Source organism: Sesamum indicum, linkage group LG1, assembly GCF_000512975.1.
Source record: "Sesamum indicum cultivar Zhongzhi No. 13 linkage group LG1, S_indicum_v1.0, whole genome shotgun sequence".
NCBI lineage: Eukaryota > Viridiplantae > Streptophyta > Magnoliopsida > Lamiales > Pedaliaceae > Sesamum > Sesamum indicum.
The window spans coordinates 12,924,938-12,945,918 of NC_026145.1; the positions used below are offsets into that span (position 1 = coordinate 12,924,938).

General features: G+C 35.0%; 6 protein-coding genes across 7 annotated transcripts in view; 3 read left to right on the plus strand and 3 right to left on the minus strand.

The window, feature by feature from the left end:
- The window catches only part of LOC105165507 (succinate dehydrogenase assembly factor 2, mitochondrial-like), a 9,280-nt gene extending 8,486 nt beyond the window's left edge, over nt 1–794 (plus strand). The window contains exon 5 of the mRNA XM_011084541.2: nt 495–794. Within this exon, the coding sequence (XP_011082843.1) occupies nt 495–641 (147 nt within the window). The 3' untranslated portion in view covers nt 642–794. The remainder of the gene's footprint in view (nt 1–494) is intronic.
- On the plus strand, nt 893–2,092 carry LOC105165522 (uncharacterized protein At4g14100-like). Its single transcript, XM_011084571.2, has 2 exons — nt 893–1,521; nt 1,774–2,092. The coding sequence occupies exons 1-2, from the start codon at nt 1,044–1,046 to the stop codon at nt 1,947–1,949; spliced, it is 654 nt and encodes a 217-aa protein (XP_011082873.1). The 5' UTR covers nt 893–1,043; the 3' UTR covers nt 1,950–2,092.
- LOC105165533 (probable beta-1,4-xylosyltransferase IRX10L) lies at nt 2,256–5,862 on the minus strand. Its single transcript, XM_011084582.2, has 4 exons — nt 5,329–5,862; nt 3,679–4,067; nt 3,312–3,553; nt 2,256–3,038 (listed from the first exon to the last, which is right to left on the minus strand). Exons 1-4 carry the CDS (start codon nt 5,432–5,434, stop codon nt 2,525–2,527), a joined length of 1,251 nt encoding a protein of 416 aa, XP_011082884.1. The 5' UTR covers nt 5,435–5,862; the 3' UTR covers nt 2,256–2,524.
- On the plus strand, nt 9,065–10,900 carry LOC105165557 (random slug protein 5-like). The gene is made up of 6 exons (XM_011084614.2): nt 9,065–9,369; nt 9,678–9,936; nt 10,016–10,052; nt 10,198–10,303; nt 10,397–10,507; nt 10,589–10,900. The coding sequence occupies exons 1-6, from the start codon at nt 9,175–9,177 to the stop codon at nt 10,703–10,705; spliced, it is 825 nt and encodes a 274-aa protein (XP_011082916.1). The 5' UTR covers nt 9,065–9,174; the 3' UTR covers nt 10,706–10,900.
- On the minus strand, nt 10,915–17,238 carry LOC105165539 (glycine--tRNA ligase, mitochondrial 1). Of its 2 annotated transcripts, none has more exons than XM_011084595.2 (11): nt 16,641–17,238; nt 16,027–16,190; nt 14,978–15,360; nt 14,746–14,863; nt 13,685–13,879; nt 13,367–13,591; nt 13,060–13,119; nt 12,651–12,731; nt 11,810–12,215; nt 11,238–11,666; nt 10,915–11,164 (listed from the first exon to the last, which is right to left on the minus strand). In XM_011084595.2, exons 1-10 carry the CDS (start codon nt 16,762–16,764, stop codon nt 11,428–11,430), a joined length of 1,995 nt encoding a protein of 664 aa, XP_011082897.1. In that variant the 5' UTR covers nt 16,765–17,238; the 3' UTR covers nt 10,915–11,164; nt 11,238–11,427. The 2 variants fall into 2 exon arrangements, with proteins under 2 accessions (XP_011082897.1, XP_020553072.1); XM_020697413.1 differs by having other exon boundaries at nt 16,027–16,182; nt 16,641–16,779.
- The window catches only part of LOC105165566 (glycine--tRNA ligase, mitochondrial 1), a gene marked incomplete in the record, with an annotated part of 5,388 nt that continues 2,820 nt past the window's right edge, over nt 18,414–20,981 (minus strand). The window contains 3 exon segments of the mRNA XM_020696769.1: nt 18,414–18,814; nt 18,925–19,330; nt 20,609–20,689. Coding sequence (XP_020552428.1) covers nt 18,597–18,814; nt 18,925–19,330; nt 20,609–20,689 — 705 coding nt within the window.

The window sequence follows — 20,981 nt, forward strand, 5'->3', positions numbered from 1 at the left end:
ATTTAATGTAATTTTTTACAATTGTACAAAATAAATAACTATTACATTTGTACCCTTAATTGTAATTTTTTAAGTTAATGCAATGTTAATTTTATTAATTTTGGATTTTAGTATATTGTTAAAATTAATTATATATAAATTAAATTATATAATAATAATTTAAACGAAAAAAAAAAAAAGCAAAATTGTCAAGTCGGGAAACAAAATCCCGACTTCAAGTCGGGATTCAGGATCCCGACTTGAAGTCGGGATTCAGGATCCCGACTCCAAGTCGGGATTCAAAATCCCGACTTGAAGTCGGGATTTTGTTTCCCGACTTGGGAAATTTTTGATTTTTCCGCATTAATTTAATGACGAGTCGCGATTTCAAATCGCGACTCGTCATGTTTTTGTTATATATTTAAAAAAAATTATGAAAAAATAATTTTTTTTTTTTTTTATAATTAAAAAATAATTAACTCTATGGTTGCCTCTGAAACTCCGATTTTTGTCAGGTTTTCATGGCATTGCGGGCAAAGGTCGTTAGCAATCTGGACAACCATGCTGCTCCTGAAACTAGAGCAACTCCTGGGCAGCCATGGGTTAGAGGTTGGGATGACTTCAAAAAGGGTCGAGACGGTCCAATCACTGGGAACCAGTAGTCTTTTTGATAGTAACATGTTCATTTGTAGCATGTACAAATTATATTATTAGAAATATTGTCAAGATCAGTATACTGTGGGCTTTTGTGCATGCAAATAATGTTGCCAATGGCAAAAAATATCAGTAAACGAGTGTGCTCTTTGATTTTTCAATAAATGAGAATCAAGATGGTATTTTTCAATAAAGGGTAGTATTTTTCATACCACCTTTTCCCCCTTTTTGGGCCCTTATCTCTCCCTCTTTTCGTAGTCCAAATCTATCCAGAAACCTGTCAGCATTTTGTCCGACAAACTTGGCCACTCCTCATCGGTCTGAGAAATCCTCGTCCATCCAAAAACAAGAAAACCCATCACGCCCAAAGCACAGAGGAAAACATTTTCCTCCCCAAGAACAGGATAAAGATGAAGGAAAACATTTCCCTTCCCCCAAAACCCACTTCTATTTCCTTTTCCCTTTCACTTCTCTTCCTCCCTTTACTCGCAGCCGCAACCGACCCGGTGCCTACCCCATGGCCGCTCCAATTCCACTCAATTCTCTTAATGAACAACACCAAAGGGCTCCTCCAAGTAGTGGACCTCTGGTACGACTGGCCCAACGGCAGAAACTTCAACATTATCCAACACCAACTGGGCAAAAAGCTCTATGATTTGGAGTGGGATAACGGGACTTCCTATTATTACACATTGGACGCCAATAAGGAGTGCAAGATCAGGCATTTTCCAGTGGGAATTCTGAGGCCGAATTGGCTTGACGGGGCAAAATACCTTGGCCAGGTTTATAGGGATGGGTTTCTCTGCAATGTGTGGGAGAAGGTTGATTTCATTTGGTATTATGAGGATGTTGCTACTAAGAGGCCTGTTTCCTGGGCTTTCTTTTCAGGTACCTCAACTTTTAGCATTTCAATTCAAAGGCTTTATATTACTTGATTTATTGTATTTGGTAATCTTCTCTTACCAGCATTAAAGGATGGTTTCATGTTCTTCAAACCTGTGTAAAACGCATTGGATCTGAGTATCATGGAATGATGGTTTCATGACAGTCGACTTTTGAGATTCTTAGCTCTTTCTCTTTTATGGATTGCCGGTGCTTTTATCCTCAACTTATTATCAATTGGAACTGTGTGAATTGCAGGGATGATTGGACATGTGATGACCTTTGAGGTTGGGCAAGTTCTTGATGACCCCAACTGGCAAGCCCCTGTGTACTGTTTTGAGGGAGCTAAGCAGGAACACAAGGCTGTGCTTGAATTACCATTTGAGTACAGGGGTTTGGTGAGAGAGTTCCTCAGTATTCCTATGGTCATTTGATTGTCTTTGGTTTATACTCTGGGTGCTTTACTTATTTCTGTAGCTAGAGGGCTCTGATGCTTCTCTTCATCTTGTTATCTGTTGATGTTCAACTTGAATATATTCCCACAGGGCAATAAATTTTGCTCGAGTGTCATGGAGAATGCCCCAAAATAATTTATTAAGATTTATTTAAGCAAATTATCTTCATTCTGAAATATTAAAAAGAGTACTAATAATTTCCCCATCCTGGACATTGATCTTGGCTAAAGGAGTACAACGCAAACTGAACTCGCATTCCCAGAAAAAAAAAAAAAAAAAACTAAGTTCCAGCTACATACACATGCTGAATTCAGCATTGAAAGATGAAGTAACATTTTGTTCTTGCTACAAAAATCAAGTGGCACAGTAACTCGACCATGAAAGACTCATAACTGTTTCCAGATCAATCACAATCTCTATTGTCTAACTACAACCAGAGGCTAGAGCTGCAAAAGGGTTCTCAGTTTTCATATTTCAAATGTACACTTTGTAGAATGATAGATACTTTCAGAACAAGCATGGGTCTGATACAGGTGAGCTCGACCCTTTTCGGCTTACCAGGGTTTTAGGTCACCCACCGGACCAGCAGTCCAGTTCAAGGCCTTCTCACCCGGTTTCAAGTAAACACTCGCATCGTGGGGCAACTTACGAGCAAGTCCATTCAAGATTTGATGGAAAGCATCCCCAGGCTGAGCAGGTTGTGGAAATAACATGGCCTGCTTCATCGACGGGTTGGCGAGTAATCTTTGCTTTCTTAGTATTTCTTCTATTGGAATTGAGGTGAGAATTGTATCCAGCTTTGGAACATCTTTTTCTGCTACAAAAACACCAATTTCTTCCCATGGAATAGCATCGGCAAATGGTAAGACGATGTCATCGGCTATAATAACAGGAATACAACCGAAGATGACGGCTTCAACTAGTCTGGGACTCCATGGAGCCCATCCAAGTGGACACAAGCAAAAAACAGCTCTCTGCATGTCTTCATAGTAGGTCGTTGGGTGCTCGGTTGAGATATCAAAGAGAGGGTTATCCTTAAAGTTCTCCCACACTGATGCCCGTGCACCTCTGTAAAATTTGACATTGATGTTAGAGTTTGTAGTGAAAATCAACTACATTTTCACGGGGGCAATTTTTCGTTTGTTTTCCCCCTTGGAAAGAATGGACCTAACTCCCCATAAAATACATATACTTTATTTGGGTTATTCAGACAAAAAAAAAAAAAAAAGTAGCCATGAGCTTCAGAGAAGAAGTTGAAGCAAATAATTTATGTTGAGAAAAGAATAGCTTTGTTTCAGTCGACAGCGTAAACATCCACAAGATTAGGTCAACAAGACATACCTCGCGTAATAACCACCTTCAGGGTCATTTCCGACATCATAAAACAAACCTCGGAAGTAAACGAAGATGGACCGAGGAGTGCTAGGAGGAATCAAATGGGCCTGCATTTTCTGTGGAGGCGCATATGGAGGAATTGTAATTGAACCATCCTTTAAGCAAACGTGATTTCGCTGTCCAAACGTTTGAACCAAAGTAGCACGCTGGAGTAATGGAAGAATTCCTCTCTCAATAGCTTTCTCTTCCTGCAATAAGTACGTTACATTCAGTTAAACTTCACGTCAGCCAACATTAACCTTATCAATCAATGTTCAGCGTTAAGGAATGGATACAAACTTTGAAAGTCCATTCGGAAGATGAGACTTCTTACTTGATAGTGAAAGCATGCGCCAAAATCATGAGGCACGATGAAGAAGTGATCAGCCCCTTCAGTTCTATTCCAGTAAGGCCAGTTGGAAGAGATTAGTTGTATAGCGCTCCTCATCATACGTGGTGATTTGAATGGCAACGGGAGGCCATTCGGCGTTAGGTCACAAGTAGTATAGACGGGTGTGTAAAACCAATCGGCTTCTTCAGGATTAAGAGTACGAACAGCGCTCGATAAAAGGAAGCGGTGCATGTAAATCTCTGCTGCAAACATATGGGTGAGGCATCTTGGGTCCTTCTGTAAAATTTTTTTGTTGTACTTGCTAGGAAGTTCATAAACGAAAACTTTTAACCTTCCAACAGGATCATCTTCCAAGACATCACCAGCACTACCTGAAATTTGAAGTGCAATTAAAATATATAAGCAGGATTTGTAACTTTAAGAAAATTTTCTCAAAACAAGTGAAAAATGATAACTCATTAAGTTCTAGAAGTTTTGAGAATAGTAACCTTAACTATCATGCCATATACAGATTTTGCACTTACCCGCACTTATCAAACCACCTTCCCGTATTAAAAAATGGCATTCCAAGTCTAATGATGCATTCAGAACCAAAACTCCTCACAGATTTTAGATTTTGAATATTTTGGTTGACAAGCCCATTTGACTACATCGCACGATTTGAGTGGCCATCTTTGGGTTCGGTATTCAAAGAGATACCAGTTAACTTAGCACCTCAATCCACAGAATACATCAATAATGTAGCTTCATTTAGGCTAATGAAGGCAAGTATCCTCAGACCTTTATGCATCAATTTTGGGAAGTTAAACTTCAAAATAAGAAGAATGGTAACTGGTAAGACAGATGATATAGTTTGTCCAACCAACAAACCAGCTGGTTCCACTTTCTATATCGCGCCACCTTGTGACATGTGATTAATTTGGCCCTAAATTGTTCAATTTAAGTAGAGAAGTAAAACTCTGGTTTTGCAATAAAATGAGGAAAACATATCTTCCACTCAATGAGTTGCCCTAGTAGGATACTAAATCTCACATTAAGATTCATGTTTCCAGGGAGTGGAGGAACAATCTCGTGATCGTCTATAGTACTCCTAAACCAGCAACCTAAGCTAGAAAGTTTTCAAATCTCAGAAATAAACAGTATAAATCAACCATTTTTACTCAGAAAACAATTGTACAATTCTAGAAATTGCTACAGCTAAATCGGCAGTTGAAATTAAACCAGCTGCCAACCAACACAGCAGGCTAAAAGTAATTGTAGTTGACAGCAAACTGAGGAAAACATTTTCCTTTTCTTTCCTAGCCAAGAACTACAACACAAACTAAAAGTTGAGAATGTGAAGAATCGTACAAAAGTGTCATTCAAGAGAGAACAACCAATTTTTCACAATAAGTTCATTGTACAACCAACCAAATCTCATAAAAGATAATCTACATCAAAATGAGCCCAACCTGGCATTTCTAAATCAAACCACAGATGTAAATCCAACATCAAAACCAAACCTTCTCAAATCAATTAAATTAATTAAAATGAACCCACAATCAACCGTCAAATTTCCAGCCCAAGTAACTAAGAGAACAGAAATCCAAAATCAAACTGAGCTGAAGAAAAGCAAAAATAAAAGATTCTTACCGGAGATTCTCTCAGTTCGCTGAGTTCTATGGAATTTGAAAGCTTCAATCCTCAAACACAATGCAAGAAACAAAAGCACAGCAAAAACCCATCTCCGATTCCTCATTTCTCCACAGCTCCCAACACCCACTTCTCCACTGAATCCAATTTATCAAGAAAAGCCCAATTCTTTTCCAGAAACAAGTATGGAAACTTATATCTACTTAATAACAATAATGCTAAAATGGGTAGGAGGAGAGGGCACTGATTGTTGGGACGTCGTTGCACAGAGTAGTTGCAAGAAAGACTTTCCTTGCAAACTGGGATTTTGCAAAGAAAATGAAATTTTAATCACTCTCTAAGAACAGAGCAAACATAAACAAAATGAGGGGGTGTGCGTAGGTGTGAGAATAGAAATGAATTGCTTGAAGAAACAGGGAAAGCTCAAGAGCAAGGAGGAGGACAGGATTCGGATACGGATTCGAACAGGAAGGAAGGTGTGGTTTGGTCTTGGTTAGCTGTCAAGCAGCTGTTCTATGAATATTTTTCAGGCAAACTTTTGTGTAATAATATATTTGTTGTTACTTTAATAGTTAAATGGAAACTTATGACCATAAACAGATTAAGTTAATAGTGTTTTATGAAAATGAAGAATTGCAAAAAGGGAAATCAGAATTAGGGCTTTCTGATATGTAATCCAAGTAGGTATTATTCAGGTGGAATTGAAGATTACAAATTAGGGTTTATTCCATTTAGACTTTCCTTAAAAATATGTAAATTACATTTTCTTTTAATTTTTTTTGGAATTATACTTATGCAATCGAAAATTATTTATTTATATTTGACTCACTCCCGTTAGAATTTGAATTTAAAATACTGATTTAAGTAAAAAATACTTTTTTATATTTTCTCAAACTATTAAAACTTTTTCTAACAATATATTTTTTTATATTTTCAAAATTGATCTAAATATTATTACCTCTAAAAAATATTTAGGAGATTGTCCTACATGAATAAATATTGATTTTTTAATTCAAATCAAGTTTAATTGAATCGAATCAATCACATAATAAACTAATACACTTATAATTATCATTGAGCCAAAACGTATCCCTACAAATCTCTGGATCATCTGATTTTTAAATTGTATGCTAATTACATTAAATTTGGTCAGATCGATCTACATTTTCTCAAATATTAAAGACTCCAATAACTTTTAAATTAAATGAACGTTATGCAAAAAGTTGTATCAATAATAACATAAAAATACTAAATTTCAACTTTGACTCAACCGATGTAGAAAATTGATTTTTTTTTTACGAACAAAATAAGTGGAAAAATGAAATAATGGCTTGAAATGTTTTTTTTTTTAATTATTATATCATTTTTTAGTTAAAGACTTTATAAAGTCTAACAATTTTTAGTTAGTTTTCTAAATTTCAAATTTTATTTTTTTTGTTTTTCCCAATTACTTCTAAGAAGAATGGTAGAAGAGATTTAAAATTAAAAAAGAAGAAATATAAAATAAAATAGAAATAGTGAGTTTATTTAAGTAATTAAGCGTCATTATGCGCATAATGAGATAATCTATTTGCTGTTTTAACACATATCACATCATTTTTTAAAAAATTAAAAATAGTTTTAGATAAGTTTATGACCTTTATCCAAAAGATTCATCTTTACTTTTTTTATTTAAATATAAATAAGTGTATAATTATTTATCTTTGTTTACAGTTTTTTTGAGATAAATTAATTAGAATACTTTAATTTATTTTTATATTTATAATACTTTTATTATTAATTATTTTCATACTAAGCTTTACATTATTTATCAGTTACTTATTTTTATATTATAGCATTTGAATTATTATATGTTTTATTAATTACTTTTTGTAAAATCATATTTTTCTTATGATTTGTCGCGGGATACTAAGCGAATGTTTGCAAATGCTTGGAAAAAGTGCTTTTCAGCTTGTGACCTTTTATAAGTATCTTTTAAAGTATTTGTAATATCAGTTTCTACTTCTGAAATGATTAAAAAAAACGATTTTAGACCAAAAGATAAAAGCACCTTTGGGGGTACTTTTTAGCTGCTTTGGCTTTTTTGTAAATAGATTCAACTTTATATTTTACTATTTTACCCTTATTATAATAATTTTAATTAATTTTATTTTTTTAATTTATTTTTTAAAATTGTATATTTAAAAATTGATATAAGAGTTTTTAAATAATTTAAATGTTAACAATAATTAAATTTACACTTTCATATATTTAATATTTTAAATTTTTTTATATTTGATGTATTATATCAAATAATTATATTATTTCGTGCACATATTATTATTTGATTAATTAATAAAATAACTATTCTTTTGAATCATGTAAATTTAATTACTGTGTATGAATGAACAATGATATTACTTAGTGAGAGTATTATTAAATTAAGTGTATTTTTAATATTTTCAAAAATATAAATATGAAATACTAATCGAAATAAAGTGTATGACTTTTTGTGAAAAAATAATTATCAGTTACAAAGAACAAGTGAAATAATAAGGAAAAAAATAATATCTTTTTAACACATAGGGACAACACAATCTTTCATAAATTAAGTATATTTAAGAAGTGATTTTTCTCGATATTATTTAATTTAACTTTTATCTGCTTTTAAATTTTTCTACAAATACTATTCACTTTTTATTCTACTACAACTTTCAATTTTTTCTATAAAAAATCACTTCTCTAAAAATAAATTTTTTTACCAACACTCCCTAACTAGTATATGCAATTGAGTGTGATTGATACAGTTGAGATTATTAGATATTTGGGGAACTAAAATTAGATGTTCGGCCAAACCTAACATGAGTATTGTATTTTCAAATGACATCATGTGAATTCCTTAATTACAACCAAACAAGCCCTAAATGTAGTGGATGTTATGGTAAGCCATGATTCTTCGAAAACTTGTTAATGGATAACGGTATAGATATACTTGAGAAAGAACTGTGCCAATCATATAAAGACCATCTAAGCATTATATATATATATATATATATATATTTTGTAGCATGTGAGTCATTATATTATTTAATACGTATATTCAAATTAAAAAATTGATTCAATACAACAACAATTCAAATCAATAAATACGTCGAATAAAATAAAAAATAATTATTATAAAAGTAGACATATACATGTATTCGTAAAACTCGAAATCAGAACCTTTTTATAATTATTTGTATTAGGAATATAATCGATTATAAAATAAAATATAAAAATTGCCCTTAGTTGTTGACACGCATGCATGTTCATTTAAGATATCTTGAGAAAATTAGTTATTTGAATCAACATGAAACTTTTGCTCTAATTTTGATAAATAAATTTAGCCAAACACCAATAATCAAACTTGAAGAAATTTGTTAAGATTGAAAAAATAAGTTGGGAATTTCGTACTTTTTGAATGCTCATAACATCTTATTTTTGGAGGTTTATAAGCCTATTTTCTGAAATACACTTTTCAACATCTTATAAGATGTTTTACAAAATTTATAAATTCACCCAAACACCCTCTAAACAATGGGTATCTGTGCGTGTGTGGTGTGTTTGGTTGATCATAAGAACAGCTTCCAAGAAGTCACTTTCAAAATAAATACTCAAAACCCCAATAAGAAGAAGACTAAGACCAACACCAAGACAAGACCATATTATTAGGTGGTAATAAAGAGTGTGCCTGCCCACATTCATTTCCATCAACCTCTACATCTATTCTTTAAACTAGTCTTGAAATCTCTTAAAGACATAGAGAAAATACAGTTGAAGTTGGCAGCTTCTGCCTGACTACTAGAGCTATAAAACTAGAGAAAGTTCATGCTATTTTTGTTGCTTCAAGATTATAAATCCCAAATGGAGGGAATGATGAGAAAAGAAGAAGAAGAAGAAGAAATCTTTTATTCTCCTGAGAAAATGGAAGAGAGAAATGGGATGCACACCGTTGATGAGAAGGAGAAGAAAAGGCTTGGATATATGAGAGGCATTGTTGAAAATCAAGATCCATCTTGCAAGGTACCTACATACATCCTTCATTGTTTTTATGTTTATGCTAATATAATTCAAAATTTATGGTTTACGATATGATATTATTGATCACTTGCCCGAGAAATTCCAGTTGATGAAATGCTGGTGATTCTTAATTTCAATGCTATCACAATTTTTGATACACGTGTTGTTCACTGCACATAGATGGTTGTGATTCTTGCAGACAGTTTCAGGACTTCCTAAGAGTTATAATACATAGAAGAACTTAAAATGCTATGTGTGTAGCTATGGTTTGAACCTTCAACCGATCTAGTTATGATTGAAATGGTTGGCAGGAAACGGATGATCTGACACTGAGACGGTTCCTTATTGCGCGTGATCTGGATGTTGAGAAAGCTTCAGCCATGTTCATTAAATACTTCAAGTGGAGGCGAACATTCGTTCCAAAGGGTTTCATTTCAACATCGGAGGTCACAAATCAACTAGCACCAAAGAAGGTGTGCATCCAAGGAACAGATAAGAGAGGATGTCCCGTCTCAGTTTTGTTTGGCGCTAGACATTTTCCCTGCAAAGGTGGCACGGACGAGCTGAAACGTACGTGCTCTTTGCATGAAACGACTTTCTTGAAGTTTTTGATTTGCTCGTTTCATACACGTTCTGCATAATATTTCAGGTTTTATAGTGTTTGTTCTGGACAAACTATGTTCAAGGTACCATCCTCTGTCCCCATGTATGTTTCAAAAACTAATGCATACAGAAGCGCATAACAGTCAAAACTAGTTTTCAACACATGAGCTGCAAAAAAATACTATGCAGTATTTTCAGTACTAAGTTCAGTATTTCTGGACATATCAGGATCCCTGATGGACAGGAAAAGTTGACAATTATTGCAGATCTTCAAGGATATGGCTATTCTAACAGCGACTTGCGTGGATATCTTGCAATCTTTACCATTTTACAGGTTCAAACTTTTGTCAAAATTTGAGAAGCCATCAAAGAAGAAGAATACATAATCCTAATGTAATAATCCACCTCATAAATTATTTCATCACAGGATTACTACCCAGAAAGACTTGGGAAAATGTTAGTTATCCACGTACCTTACATTTTCATGACACTGTGGAAGATTATTTACCCATTCATCGATGAAAATACCAGGAAGAAGGTAAGGATGTTTTCCATTTTCTTGATTTTCTAAATATGTGTTTGTGCTACTGTATGTGATCAATGTTTTGGTCATGCACAGATCATATTTGTGGAAAACAAGAAGTTGCAGGCCACTCTATTGGAAGAGATAGATGAAAGCCAGCTTCCAGAGATTTATGGAGGCAAAATGCAGCTAGTTCCTATTCAAGATGCCTAGCTGATGATCCTGTCTCAAAGTATTAATAAAACCCGAGAATTTAACTTACTGGAATAAGAGATGTAACAATGCAGCTTCCTTTTCCATGTCTGGATACTATGGAAATGGGGTTGGTATCACCTAGATCTTGGGTTAGAAGGGTGAAAGTCGTACTAGTACACATCAATCAAATGTTTGATAATTGTTTCTGTGAAATCGATGCCGGTAGAGGAAAGAAAGACACTTCAAGGAGACATTACTAACCAAGATAAGATTCGAACAATTCAGCATTTGCTCGGCTTGTTGAGCGCATCCTTAGAAATATTTCAAAATGGTCTGAAAATTGCAGTAAAATTCAAATTGTGTCAGAAAGAATACATACTCTTCTTAGTTCAGAGAGGATTGTGATTCCAAGAGTTCATCTGACGTCATCACTATCTTCAGTAGGCAGTTGTCATTAGCTACCTCAATGGCAGAGTTCTGTCACAAAGTAGGAAAATCAGTAGGTAGAATTTGTTTTTGGGTATATACAGATTGAAGACAAGAAACATACCTGTGGAATTGCCACAAGAGAAGTAGTGTACTCAACAAGGAACCCAAGTAACTTAATAGTTTAACAGAAATTATATTATAGAGGAAATCTTCACAAAGAAGGCGCGGCATTCTTGTCAGGCTGCTGCTATTCAATACATAAAAGAGGCTCAAAATGACGTCGTTTGACAGGAATTGTGTGGTAAGCCAATCTAAACTCCAGTTACTGCTGGTCGAGATGAATGAATAGGGTATCTCAACAATATGTTGGGCCATTTGCTCACACCATCAGTTAACTCTTTAATCACAGATGCCACCTCATCCACATTAACACGAATTTGCTGCTTGCTATCTCTTTCTCGGAGAGTAACTGAGGATGCAGAATCAACTGTAATGGCAAAAGGAACTCCGAGTTCATCAGTTCTTGCATATCTCTTTCCTATTGAGGTACCTAGACAATATCACCCATATGAATAGCTTTTACCTATGTTGCTTATCAAATTAATAAAGTAATAAGTATATCTAGACATGCATTTATTTAAGCACAAACATATTAATACATATAAGGTAGATAACATTTCCCAAGGTGCATACCTGTTATGTCAATCTTGTGGGAAATCCCAACAGTGGTTAATGACTTGGCAATCCTTTTGGCAACTTCCTTGTATTGTTGATTCTGAACAAGAGGAAATACTGTACACTTTATTGGAGCTACCAGTGGAGGGAAACGGAAGATGTTCAATTGTTCATCTCCATCTTTACTAGCCCTTGTATAAAATGAATGTTCATAGAGACAGTATATTATCCTTCCAATGCCAAATGATGGTTCAATTACTGACGGTGTGAAAAGCCTTTGATGTTCCTTTTTCTTCTCTTTGGAGATCGATAACATATCTTTCTTTATGATCACTTCTTTGTCAATAGTGCAAATGCGGAACTTTGCCTCTCCCTCAGCTTCCAAAGTTGCTTTCAACTCCATAGCTTCCTTTTCCCCCATAGCCTGTTTACAGAGGGAAAGAAGAAAATTTCACAAATATTGTAAGCATAATAGTTGGATATACAAATTTATATGCAAATATGGACAGCGCCCTGATCATAATATGGGCATGGCTATCACAGATAGAGAATACAAAGATCTATCGCACTATTCCATGAAGCCCTCAACCAACATTGCACCAACCATTGGAACATGTAACACGGCAGTTTTCACTGCTTTCTAAAGGAAAAACAGCACACCGTAAATCTAAGTAACCAGCACCTGGTATTCTTCTGGAACTCTAAACGTGGATAGTAGTTAAGAGGAGAAACCAATATTTCCCAAGCCACCAGCAGAGCAAAAGCGTAAAAGGATAAAGCAAAAAAGGAAGTGATGCCTTCTGGAGTGAATAAAAAAGATTAGCACAAAGGTTATAATAACAATTTTATAATAGTATACCTCCAATGCTTCAGCCACCATCTTCTGGTTGCCCTTGAAAGCAAGACCCAGCTGTTTCTTAGATGGGACTATTACAAGTTTCTGAATAAGACCAGATAACATTAGAGATAGAGTTTCACACCTAATCATAATACAAATGCCATTAAAATGAATAAGTTCCTACATGGCGAAAGAGAGAGGGAGAGGGTGAGATAAAGGGGTCAACCCATGCTACTTCAGGAGTATTACTCCAGTTATGGAGATCAAAAACTTGCACATAGATGATGTTAACACCCTCCAGTTCATACACATAATGGGTTTCTTCACATGAACATGATGTTCCCAAAACTTTCATGTTGTGATCTCAATAACAGTGGAGTGTGCTCAGAACGGCATTGAGTATAAAAGTGAGGGAGAGTGAAGAAGAGACCTCCACTTCTCTAGGTTCTGGATACTTCTCATATGCCACCAGGGGCATACCACTTTTATCCTGCAAAATGGGAAGTAAAAAAACTTCACACTCTCACTTGTTGCATATAATGTAGTGAAACAATCTCTCTCTCAGCAAAATCCTAATTGTATATTATACTGCAAAAATCACCACTATCAGTTAACAGAACATAAAACTCAGGTCATGGAAATGGACCCAGGAGACCCTTACAGAAAGGAATGAAACGTCTACACTCCAATAAATAGCATAAGCCCACGCAAATATGCAAATTCAACAGAACAGTTACCGCATGAGCTCGCAAATCATATGCTGATCTATCGGCAATACCAACACACTCAATCCAACCATAAGAGCATTCAATTTCAGCATCCCAACAGTCTGCAGCATAGTGTGCCATCTCATTTGCTAGATGTTGGCGGAAACGTAGACGGTCTTTATGAATCCCAAGATGGGTTAAAAACAAGTATACTCTCCCAATGAAATAACCAAGTGATTCGTTATTGACAATCCCCTGAGATAAGGATCGGAATTGGTGTCACAAAGAGAACAAAGTTTCAGGCGACGCAGCAGGAAACAGCTAAATGACTGGCATCAATAGACCAACCTGAGAAACTGCTTGGCCAATAGTTATGATCCTTGCTGATCGTCCAGACACCTGGTCTTCCCTTGGGAACATGAAAATTTCCAAATTTGAAATTTCAGAAAATTTAGGGTGTGACTTGTCCTCAGGATCCAAAAAATGTTCAATCTCAGCTAGCGTAAATTCACGGACCCTTAAAAGACCTTGCCGTGGAGATATCTGCAAAGTTCAAGTGCTTCATAAAGCACTGATATATCAATGTGCTGAATTTAAAAAGGAAAATTGAAGTGTGTTTAGCATATAAATCATAGGAGCTTCTTCATTTGCTAGCATTTCATAGAAAATCAATAAACTAAAAAGAAAATAATTGTGCTCTAATGTATGTAAATTTTCTAGGGGCAAACTTTCTCTTGTTGTCATGATAACTGAACTGTTTCATCCACACCATTGCTTTTTTGCCTTTAGTTGTTACCTGACAAAAACTAAATCTTTTCTTCAATTACACCAACGCCAGCTGACATTGGTTTTTCTTCAAGAACTTATGCATGCATTTGTTACTAAAATGGTTGGAAGAAACATTTCCAACAGATTTTTTTTTTAATATATTTATGCAAAGAGTTTTAAGCAAAATAGAAAAGAACAAAAAGTAATTTGCATGTAGTGAGATAAAAGGTACATTTAACATATTCTGTTGTCAATTTATAGACATAAATTACATGTATACCTATTGAATTTCTAGAACTTTTAATATCAATTTTCTTCTAAATCGATGCTGTTGCTACCACTCACACTCATTTCACTATATGAATATTGCTAACATAGATGAACATTGAAACATCTTTTTTCCAGAGCCAACATAGGAGATCGACAACCATTTTGACCCCTTTTGCTGCTATATTTTACATTCCCCAGCTTCCTGTTAATACTGCAACAATATATTTTAGTGTATTATTCTACCTTCTATCTTTCAAGGCAGACTACTAGGTCCTACAGCCATCTTAGTTCAGATTGTTTCCTGGGTTTTGTTGAATACTTTAACTTCTGAAAGCATACAACAAAGCGATCATTATGACAGCATACTAGACCTCATTCCGGAAAGCTTGGCCAATCTGTGCAGCTGCAAAAGGAAGCTTGTTGCCATTATAGTAATATAACTCCTTAAAATTCACAAAAATGCCTTGAGCAGTCTCAGGACGCATGTACCTGCAGCAATTAGACGATAAGAATGTATTGAAGCTAACATATCCATATGGAGGAGATTATGAAATAAATGGTAAAGTAAAAAATTGTACTTCTAACCACAGAAGGCAGTCTCACCCGGGGCTTGATCCAGATGGCCCAATTGATGTCTGAAACATTAGATTGAAAGGATACGGATTGGAGAGATTGTTCTTTGTATCTGGAGCAGTAATGCCATATTCCTTGATCTTGGCAGCAACCTCCTCTACAGATAGGTCATCCAGAACAGCAAGAACATGTCTCAGATTAGCTGCCTTCTCTGCACTAAGGTTAGGGTCTTTCTGAAGCTTGTCTGTGCAATAATCCTTGAGTAAGTGATCTGCTCGGTAACAAGTTCCACTCTTTTCATCATTAACCATAAGGTCAGTGAACTTATCAACATGGCCCGATGCCTTCAGGACAATTTCTGGTGTAACACAGGGACAATCAACTTCTAACATGTTTTCTTCGAGGACAAAATGCTGAAACATTGAAACAATTTTTGAACAGAGACATCAATTGTGGACAGGGAGCAAGACATGCAATTAAATTAATACAGAAAAGGAAATACACGAACAAACATTGACGAAAAGACGAAAGAATTAATATCTCAGAACAGGATCATAATTATAACATATGCTGCAAGTAAAGTATTTTATAAGTCTGCAAATGGCTGCAGCAATAATATCAATTCAATTAGCTTCAATCCCTGTAAGAACATCCAATACCACATGTCGAACAGATAAACCAAGTATACTGATGCAACTATTAAATCATCACACTTCACATACATCCCAAGCAATAACAAATGGAATAACCACATCTAAAAAGGAAAAATCCACCCAAATTCACTCTGCCATCCTAGATTAAACAACTGGGCTCAAAATAGAGGCTATCGTAGAAAGTAAATAGTCTCATAGCTATTGAAACCAAAACAAGGATCACAAGCAAAACCACCAGTTGTAGCATCTCCAAGATTATATGAATATGAAATGACAATATTCTCTAGCAATTATCTAAGGAAAACACTATTTTGCAACTAAAAACATAAAAATATGACCAATCAGCATAAAAAGAAACAACAAAATTCCATTCGTAATTCCGGGCTGTAAAGAACTTAACAATAGGAAAGATTTAAATTTGCAGACCTGACGCCAGAAAGCAAGGACGTTGGCTTTTATGGCGCAACCAGGAGGCCCATAGTCGTAAAGTCCAGCAATGCCACCATAGATTTTGTAGGAAGGGATGTAAAAGAGACGGCGCTCAAGGGTGTTAAGGACAGCTTGTCGGAATGCCTCCTTCTTCTGGGATTCTTGTACAAAACACAGAAGGCAAAAATAAATAAATAAATAAAAAGAAGAAGAAAGAATCTGAAGCCCTCAGCTTCCAAGTTTTCATCAAGATAATTCTTGATACTAGAAGGATTAAGTTGAGACTTGATCTGACACTATGTGTAACACATGGAAAAATGCAATAGTACAAATTTTCATAAACTTACCAAAATGTAAAAGTTAAAATCATAGTGCATTATGAGTAAGATATAAACAAACGTATGACAAATGAAACGACACATCATCCCATATTCTCCAGCCAGGTGCAAAAATTGATTATTGATCAGCATAACAGTCTTTTCTCTTACTCCACCAGAAAATGTCCATCAACCAAACAACAGAAAGATGAGAACATTTAAATCCAAAACGAACGCATGAACACAACAACCAAAAGAAAAGAAAGGAAATTCAGTAAAGGAGAGGCAAATAACCTGTTACTGAGCAAGGGGCTCGCAGTGAAGAAACAGTTGACTGAGGTTTCGTGGTGAAAAGCGCAGTGCAGCTCCGACGAAATGGCTGCCATATAGAGAATGCTCTCCTCTTCAAGACTCCCATTTCTTTACCATTTACTTCTTATTTTATCACATAATCAGGCTTTCCTCCCCCTCTTCCGGCAACCCTTTGCAATTACAATTTATACAATGTTGTTTCAGTTTATCTCTGGCTTTGCATCAAACAGTTGGTGAGTGATGCAACAATTTGACTCCAAACGTGGCCTACCAATTCAACTCCTTCAAGTTCAAATTTTTGCATACCTTCTCTTCTTTCGTCTTTTCGTTTTCGTTTGTTTTCTGATTTTCTCTTTCAGGGTTTTACCCGGCTCGGCTACGGTGGCTCGATTCCATGGGCATCGGATTCATACGGGTGGTAAATGGGTGGCCCGGTAAACTTCAGTTGGATCGGATTCAAGCTACGCGTCTATAATTGGTCCGGGTCGGGTCCAATGCAAAAAATCCTTGGTAAAAGCCATTTATGCCCTTTAAGACTATTTTTGTCATTTATACGGATGCGAGTTATTTTTAGGTAGAAATTGAGTAAGAATAAAATTGGCATTCCCAACTCTCTTCCTATACATATAATTGGTATAACTGAGTGTATTTGGTTGGGGTGAAAAGTAGAACTATAAGAGAAGTGAAAGTGATAATGAACGTATAAGAAATAGTTTGGTATTTGGTTAAGAGGAAGAGATGAAATAAAATTTGATGTATATGAAATTTCTTTGAAATTCAATTTTCTTTCCCTTTGAAATTGGGCGAAAAAGTGAGTATAAACAAAAAAGATAAATTCGCTTTCTCACATCGTCTTTCAGTTTCTCTCATCTTCTTCTTTGTGATATTGCCTATGCATGATAATCTAAACGTGATATCATTTGATATTTAGTTTTAATTATTAATTATTTTTTAATCGAATATTGAGACAAAGTAGTAGATCTTTGTGATTAAATTATATATATTAATTAATTAATTTGATTTAATCAATATAATATCTTTTGCAGAAAAATATCTTTTATGTATTCTAAGTAAATAAATAAATTTTCTCATAACTATTTTTATTCACATATTAAACGTTTTATAAATGCATTTAATGTTACCAAAATAAAAATATATTAAATGGTAAATTTATCATAAAAATAATTTCATTTCATTATTAACCATTCCTTTCCTGATTACCAATCATGTTAATGGAATCAACTAAGGAATAATCTTTCAATTGCTTTATATTTCTTGTGTATAGTAATGGCAAGAATGTTATTCAAATATGATTCTTTTCCCATTTTTATTCCGTTTATAGCTTTATTTTATTCCTACACTATAATCATGCCCTTAATCTTAGCCTAAGAGGTAAGACAGTTAACAACGGGTGCGACTGACACTTGATACGTGTGCAAACAATACATAGTATGGCCGTGTTCTCAATATTACCCTTATGAAATATTTTTAGAATTTTCCATGTTTATATAGAATTTAAAATTTAGATACATTACAATTATTTTGCACGTCATATTCATCAAGATTGATAAATTTCAAATTAATTTTTTTTATCAATAATATAAATTCATTATATTAATCAAATAATTCTATATTATAAAGAATTTCAAATCATTCATTTTTATTTTGATTAAAACTCAAATAGTAATACAAAATAATGTACCATACACAGTCAATTTATAGCCTGAGCAAACGACTGACATGAAAATTTGAGTCAGATCAAAGCGATTCACGTGAAATTGCCGATCCGTCAAAAATGAACCGAATACATTTATGGAGAGTTTCTTCCTGATGATTAGTCTAGCTGACTGACCTGATCAGACTGTAAGAAAGAAGTTCAGAATAAGATTCAAACAAGAATTGTGTAGTAAAACTAATCTAAAATGCAGCAACTGCCGGTCAAGACGAATGAGTCGGGTATTTCCACTGTACGTCAGCCCATGTGGTAGTACCGTCGGTTACCTCCTTAACCAGAGACGCCACCTCTTCGACATTAACACGAATCTGATGTTTACTGTCCCTTTCTCGGATGGTAACTGAGGATGTAGAGTCGACTGTTATGGCAAAAGGAACTCCGAGTTCATCAGTTCTTGCATATCTCTTTCCAATAGACGTACCTGTGTAGTGTAGAACTTATGAATAGCTGATGACTAGGATGTCTCACGCTGATTTCCAAAATCCCGAGATAAGAGTATATCAATCTTGTAAGAAATACCAAGGTGCATACCTGTTATGTCAATCTTGTAAGAAATCCCGACAGCCGTTAATGACTTGGCGATCTTCTTGGCAACCTCCTCGTATTGTTGATTCTGAACAAGAGGAAATACAGTGCATTTGATCGGAGCTACCAGTGGAGGGAATCGGAACACGTTTAGTTGTTCATCCCCATCTTTACTGGCCCTCGTGTAAAACGAATGTTCATAGAGACAGTATATGATCCTCCCGATGCCAAACGATGGTTCGATCACTGAGGGTGTGAAAACCCTTTGATGTTCCTTTCTCTTCTCTTTGGAGATCGAAACCATATTTTTCTTTATGGTAACGTCTTTGTCGAGTGTACAAACGTGAAATTCCGCCTCTCCATTGGCTTCGAGAGTCGCTTTCAACTCCATAGCTTCCTTCTCCCCCATGGCCTGTATACAAATTGCAACAAATAAAATTTCAGAGACTTGTGGAAAAAAGAAGCATACATTAACTAAATGAATTTCTACCTCAACCAAAACAAGGATGGAAAAGATTGGTTCATCGGAAATTTCAAGATCTTCTGCATGTTTTATGAAGCTCAAAAACCAATATTCTACCATCAATAGGGACATAATGCAGCAATTCCCTACTCGAGAGCATGGTAGTTAATGGTGCATGGCACAACATGGCGCCAAGGGTTCCTAGAGCCATGGCGCACGGCGTGGCGCGCGCCTTTTTGAAGGACGGCTCAAATGTAAATAATAATCTTAATATTTATATATTTAGTATTTTCCAATTAGAGAAGCAATTTTAGAAATTAAAATTTAAAGAATATGTAGTAACTCAAAATATTGTACTGAAGTACTAAACTAAAGTATGTACTTGAATCAACTGCTCAAGCATAGCATACTTTAAAGTTTTAATCAATAAACAAAGAATAAACATATAAAAGTGATAAATTTGATTTACATTTACACTTTAAATTAAAAACATAGACTACATACTACATAGTTACATTACATAGTATCAAAATTAGAGACAATATAAGAGATGAAAAAACAGAAACAGATTAACAGAGTAAGTATATGATCATAAGAAACAGAAACAGAGTAGGATAATAAGAAACAGAATAGAAAAGAAAAAAAAGAAAAACGAGATTAAGGAATAGGAAGAAGGAGAAGACGAGAAACGGGAAGCATACTTGGTGGGCGATGGCTGTGGCAGGCAACTAACAGTCATGTCTGTCTTTTAACTCTTGATTCTCTCTTAAAATTTTAGAACCCAAGTTTTGAACTTGGGAGTTTGGAACATGCAGCAGCAGTCCAAAAGTCCATAGTGACTTTATGTCTCCTCTTTCCTCATTTTATAAGGTTATATTAGTTTTTTTTTTAAAAAAATTGATGGGCCCAGCTGCCCAGGCCTAAAAAGGCCTGGGTTCACAAAGGCGCGCTCCATAGGCCAACAATGGTCAGAGGCCAGCGCCTCTCACCATGGGGCACGCCATACTGCACCATTGACTACTATGCTCGAGAGAGAAGAAATATGTTCACGTTCTAGATAAAACAGCATGGTATATTCTCACAGATACTATTAAGACAGAGAAACGACCCTTTCGCCAGATCTCCCAGCAAAGCAAAAACAAGAGTAAAATGAAATAAAGCAAAATAAAAGGGATATCTCGAGACTAAGTAGAAAATAGAGTAACGAAAATAGGTATAGTAGTATACCTCTAATGCTTCAACCACCTTCTTTTGGTTACCCTTGAAAGCAAGGCCAAGCTCCTTCTTAACTGCAGTAATCACAAGTTTCTGAAGAAGACCAAATAACATTAAAAACGGCGTTTAGTTACTAACATACAAGAAAAAACATCATTGATGCGTCACAGCAGTGGAAAAAAGAGATGGGGGCAGGGATGAAGAAGGTTATTTTCTTGCTATTTTGGGAGAATAGCCAACTTATTGAAATCACAACACTTGCCTATCTATAAACCAATTGTCAGACTTGAAAACAAGGTGGGTGTATTCACATGAATATGACAATGTAATTACTTGTTTGTTGATTTCAAAATCTTGAAGGGTATACTTAGAGTTGGCGTAGATA

Excerpts from the sequence above, each read along its gene's own strand:
- LOC105165522 (XM_011084571.2), top strand. The coding sequence starts at position 1,044 with ATGAAGGAAAACATTTCCCTTCCCCCAAAACCCACTTCTATTTCCTTT. Across the intron at positions 1,522-1,773 it reads TTCCTGGGCTTTCTTTTCAG|GGATGATTGGACATGTGATG; the intron begins GTACCTCAACTT and ends TGTGAATTGCAG.
- LOC105165533 (XM_011084582.2), bottom strand. The coding sequence starts at position 5,434 with ATGAGGAATCGGAGATGGGTTTTTGCTGTGCTTTTGTTTCTTGCATTG. Across the intron at positions 4,068-5,328 it reads GCGAACTGAGAGAATCTCCG|GTAGTGCTGGTGATGTCTTG; the intron begins GTAAGAATCTTT and ends TTCAAATTTCAG. Across the intron at positions 3,554-3,678 it reads GCGCATGCTTTCACTATCAA|GAAGAGAAAGCTATTGAGAG; the intron begins GTAAGAAGTCTC and ends TACTTATTGCAG.
- LOC105165557 (XM_011084614.2), top strand. The coding sequence starts at position 9,175 with ATGCTATTTTTGTTGCTTCAAGATTATAAATCCCAAATGGAGGGAATG. Across the intron at positions 9,370-9,677 it reads ATCAAGATCCATCTTGCAAG|GAAACGGATGATCTGACACT; the intron begins GTACCTACATAC and ends AATGGTTGGCAG. Across the intron at positions 9,937-10,015 it reads TGGCACGGACGAGCTGAAAC|GTTTTATAGTGTTTGTTCTG; the intron begins GTACGTGCTCTT and ends ATAATATTTCAG.
- LOC105165539 (XM_011084595.2), bottom strand. The coding sequence starts at position 16,764 with ATGGGAGTCTTGAAGAGGAGAGCATTCTCTATATGGCAGCCATTTCGT. Across the intron at positions 16,191-16,640 it reads AGCCCCTTGCTCAGTAACAG|AATCCCAGAAGAAGGAGGCA; the intron begins GTTATTTGCCTC and ends GTTTTGTACAAG. Across the intron at positions 15,361-16,026 it reads TCCTTGCTTTCTGGCGTCAG|CATTTTGTCCTCGAAGAAAA; the intron begins GTCTGCAAATTT and ends TCAATGTTTCAG.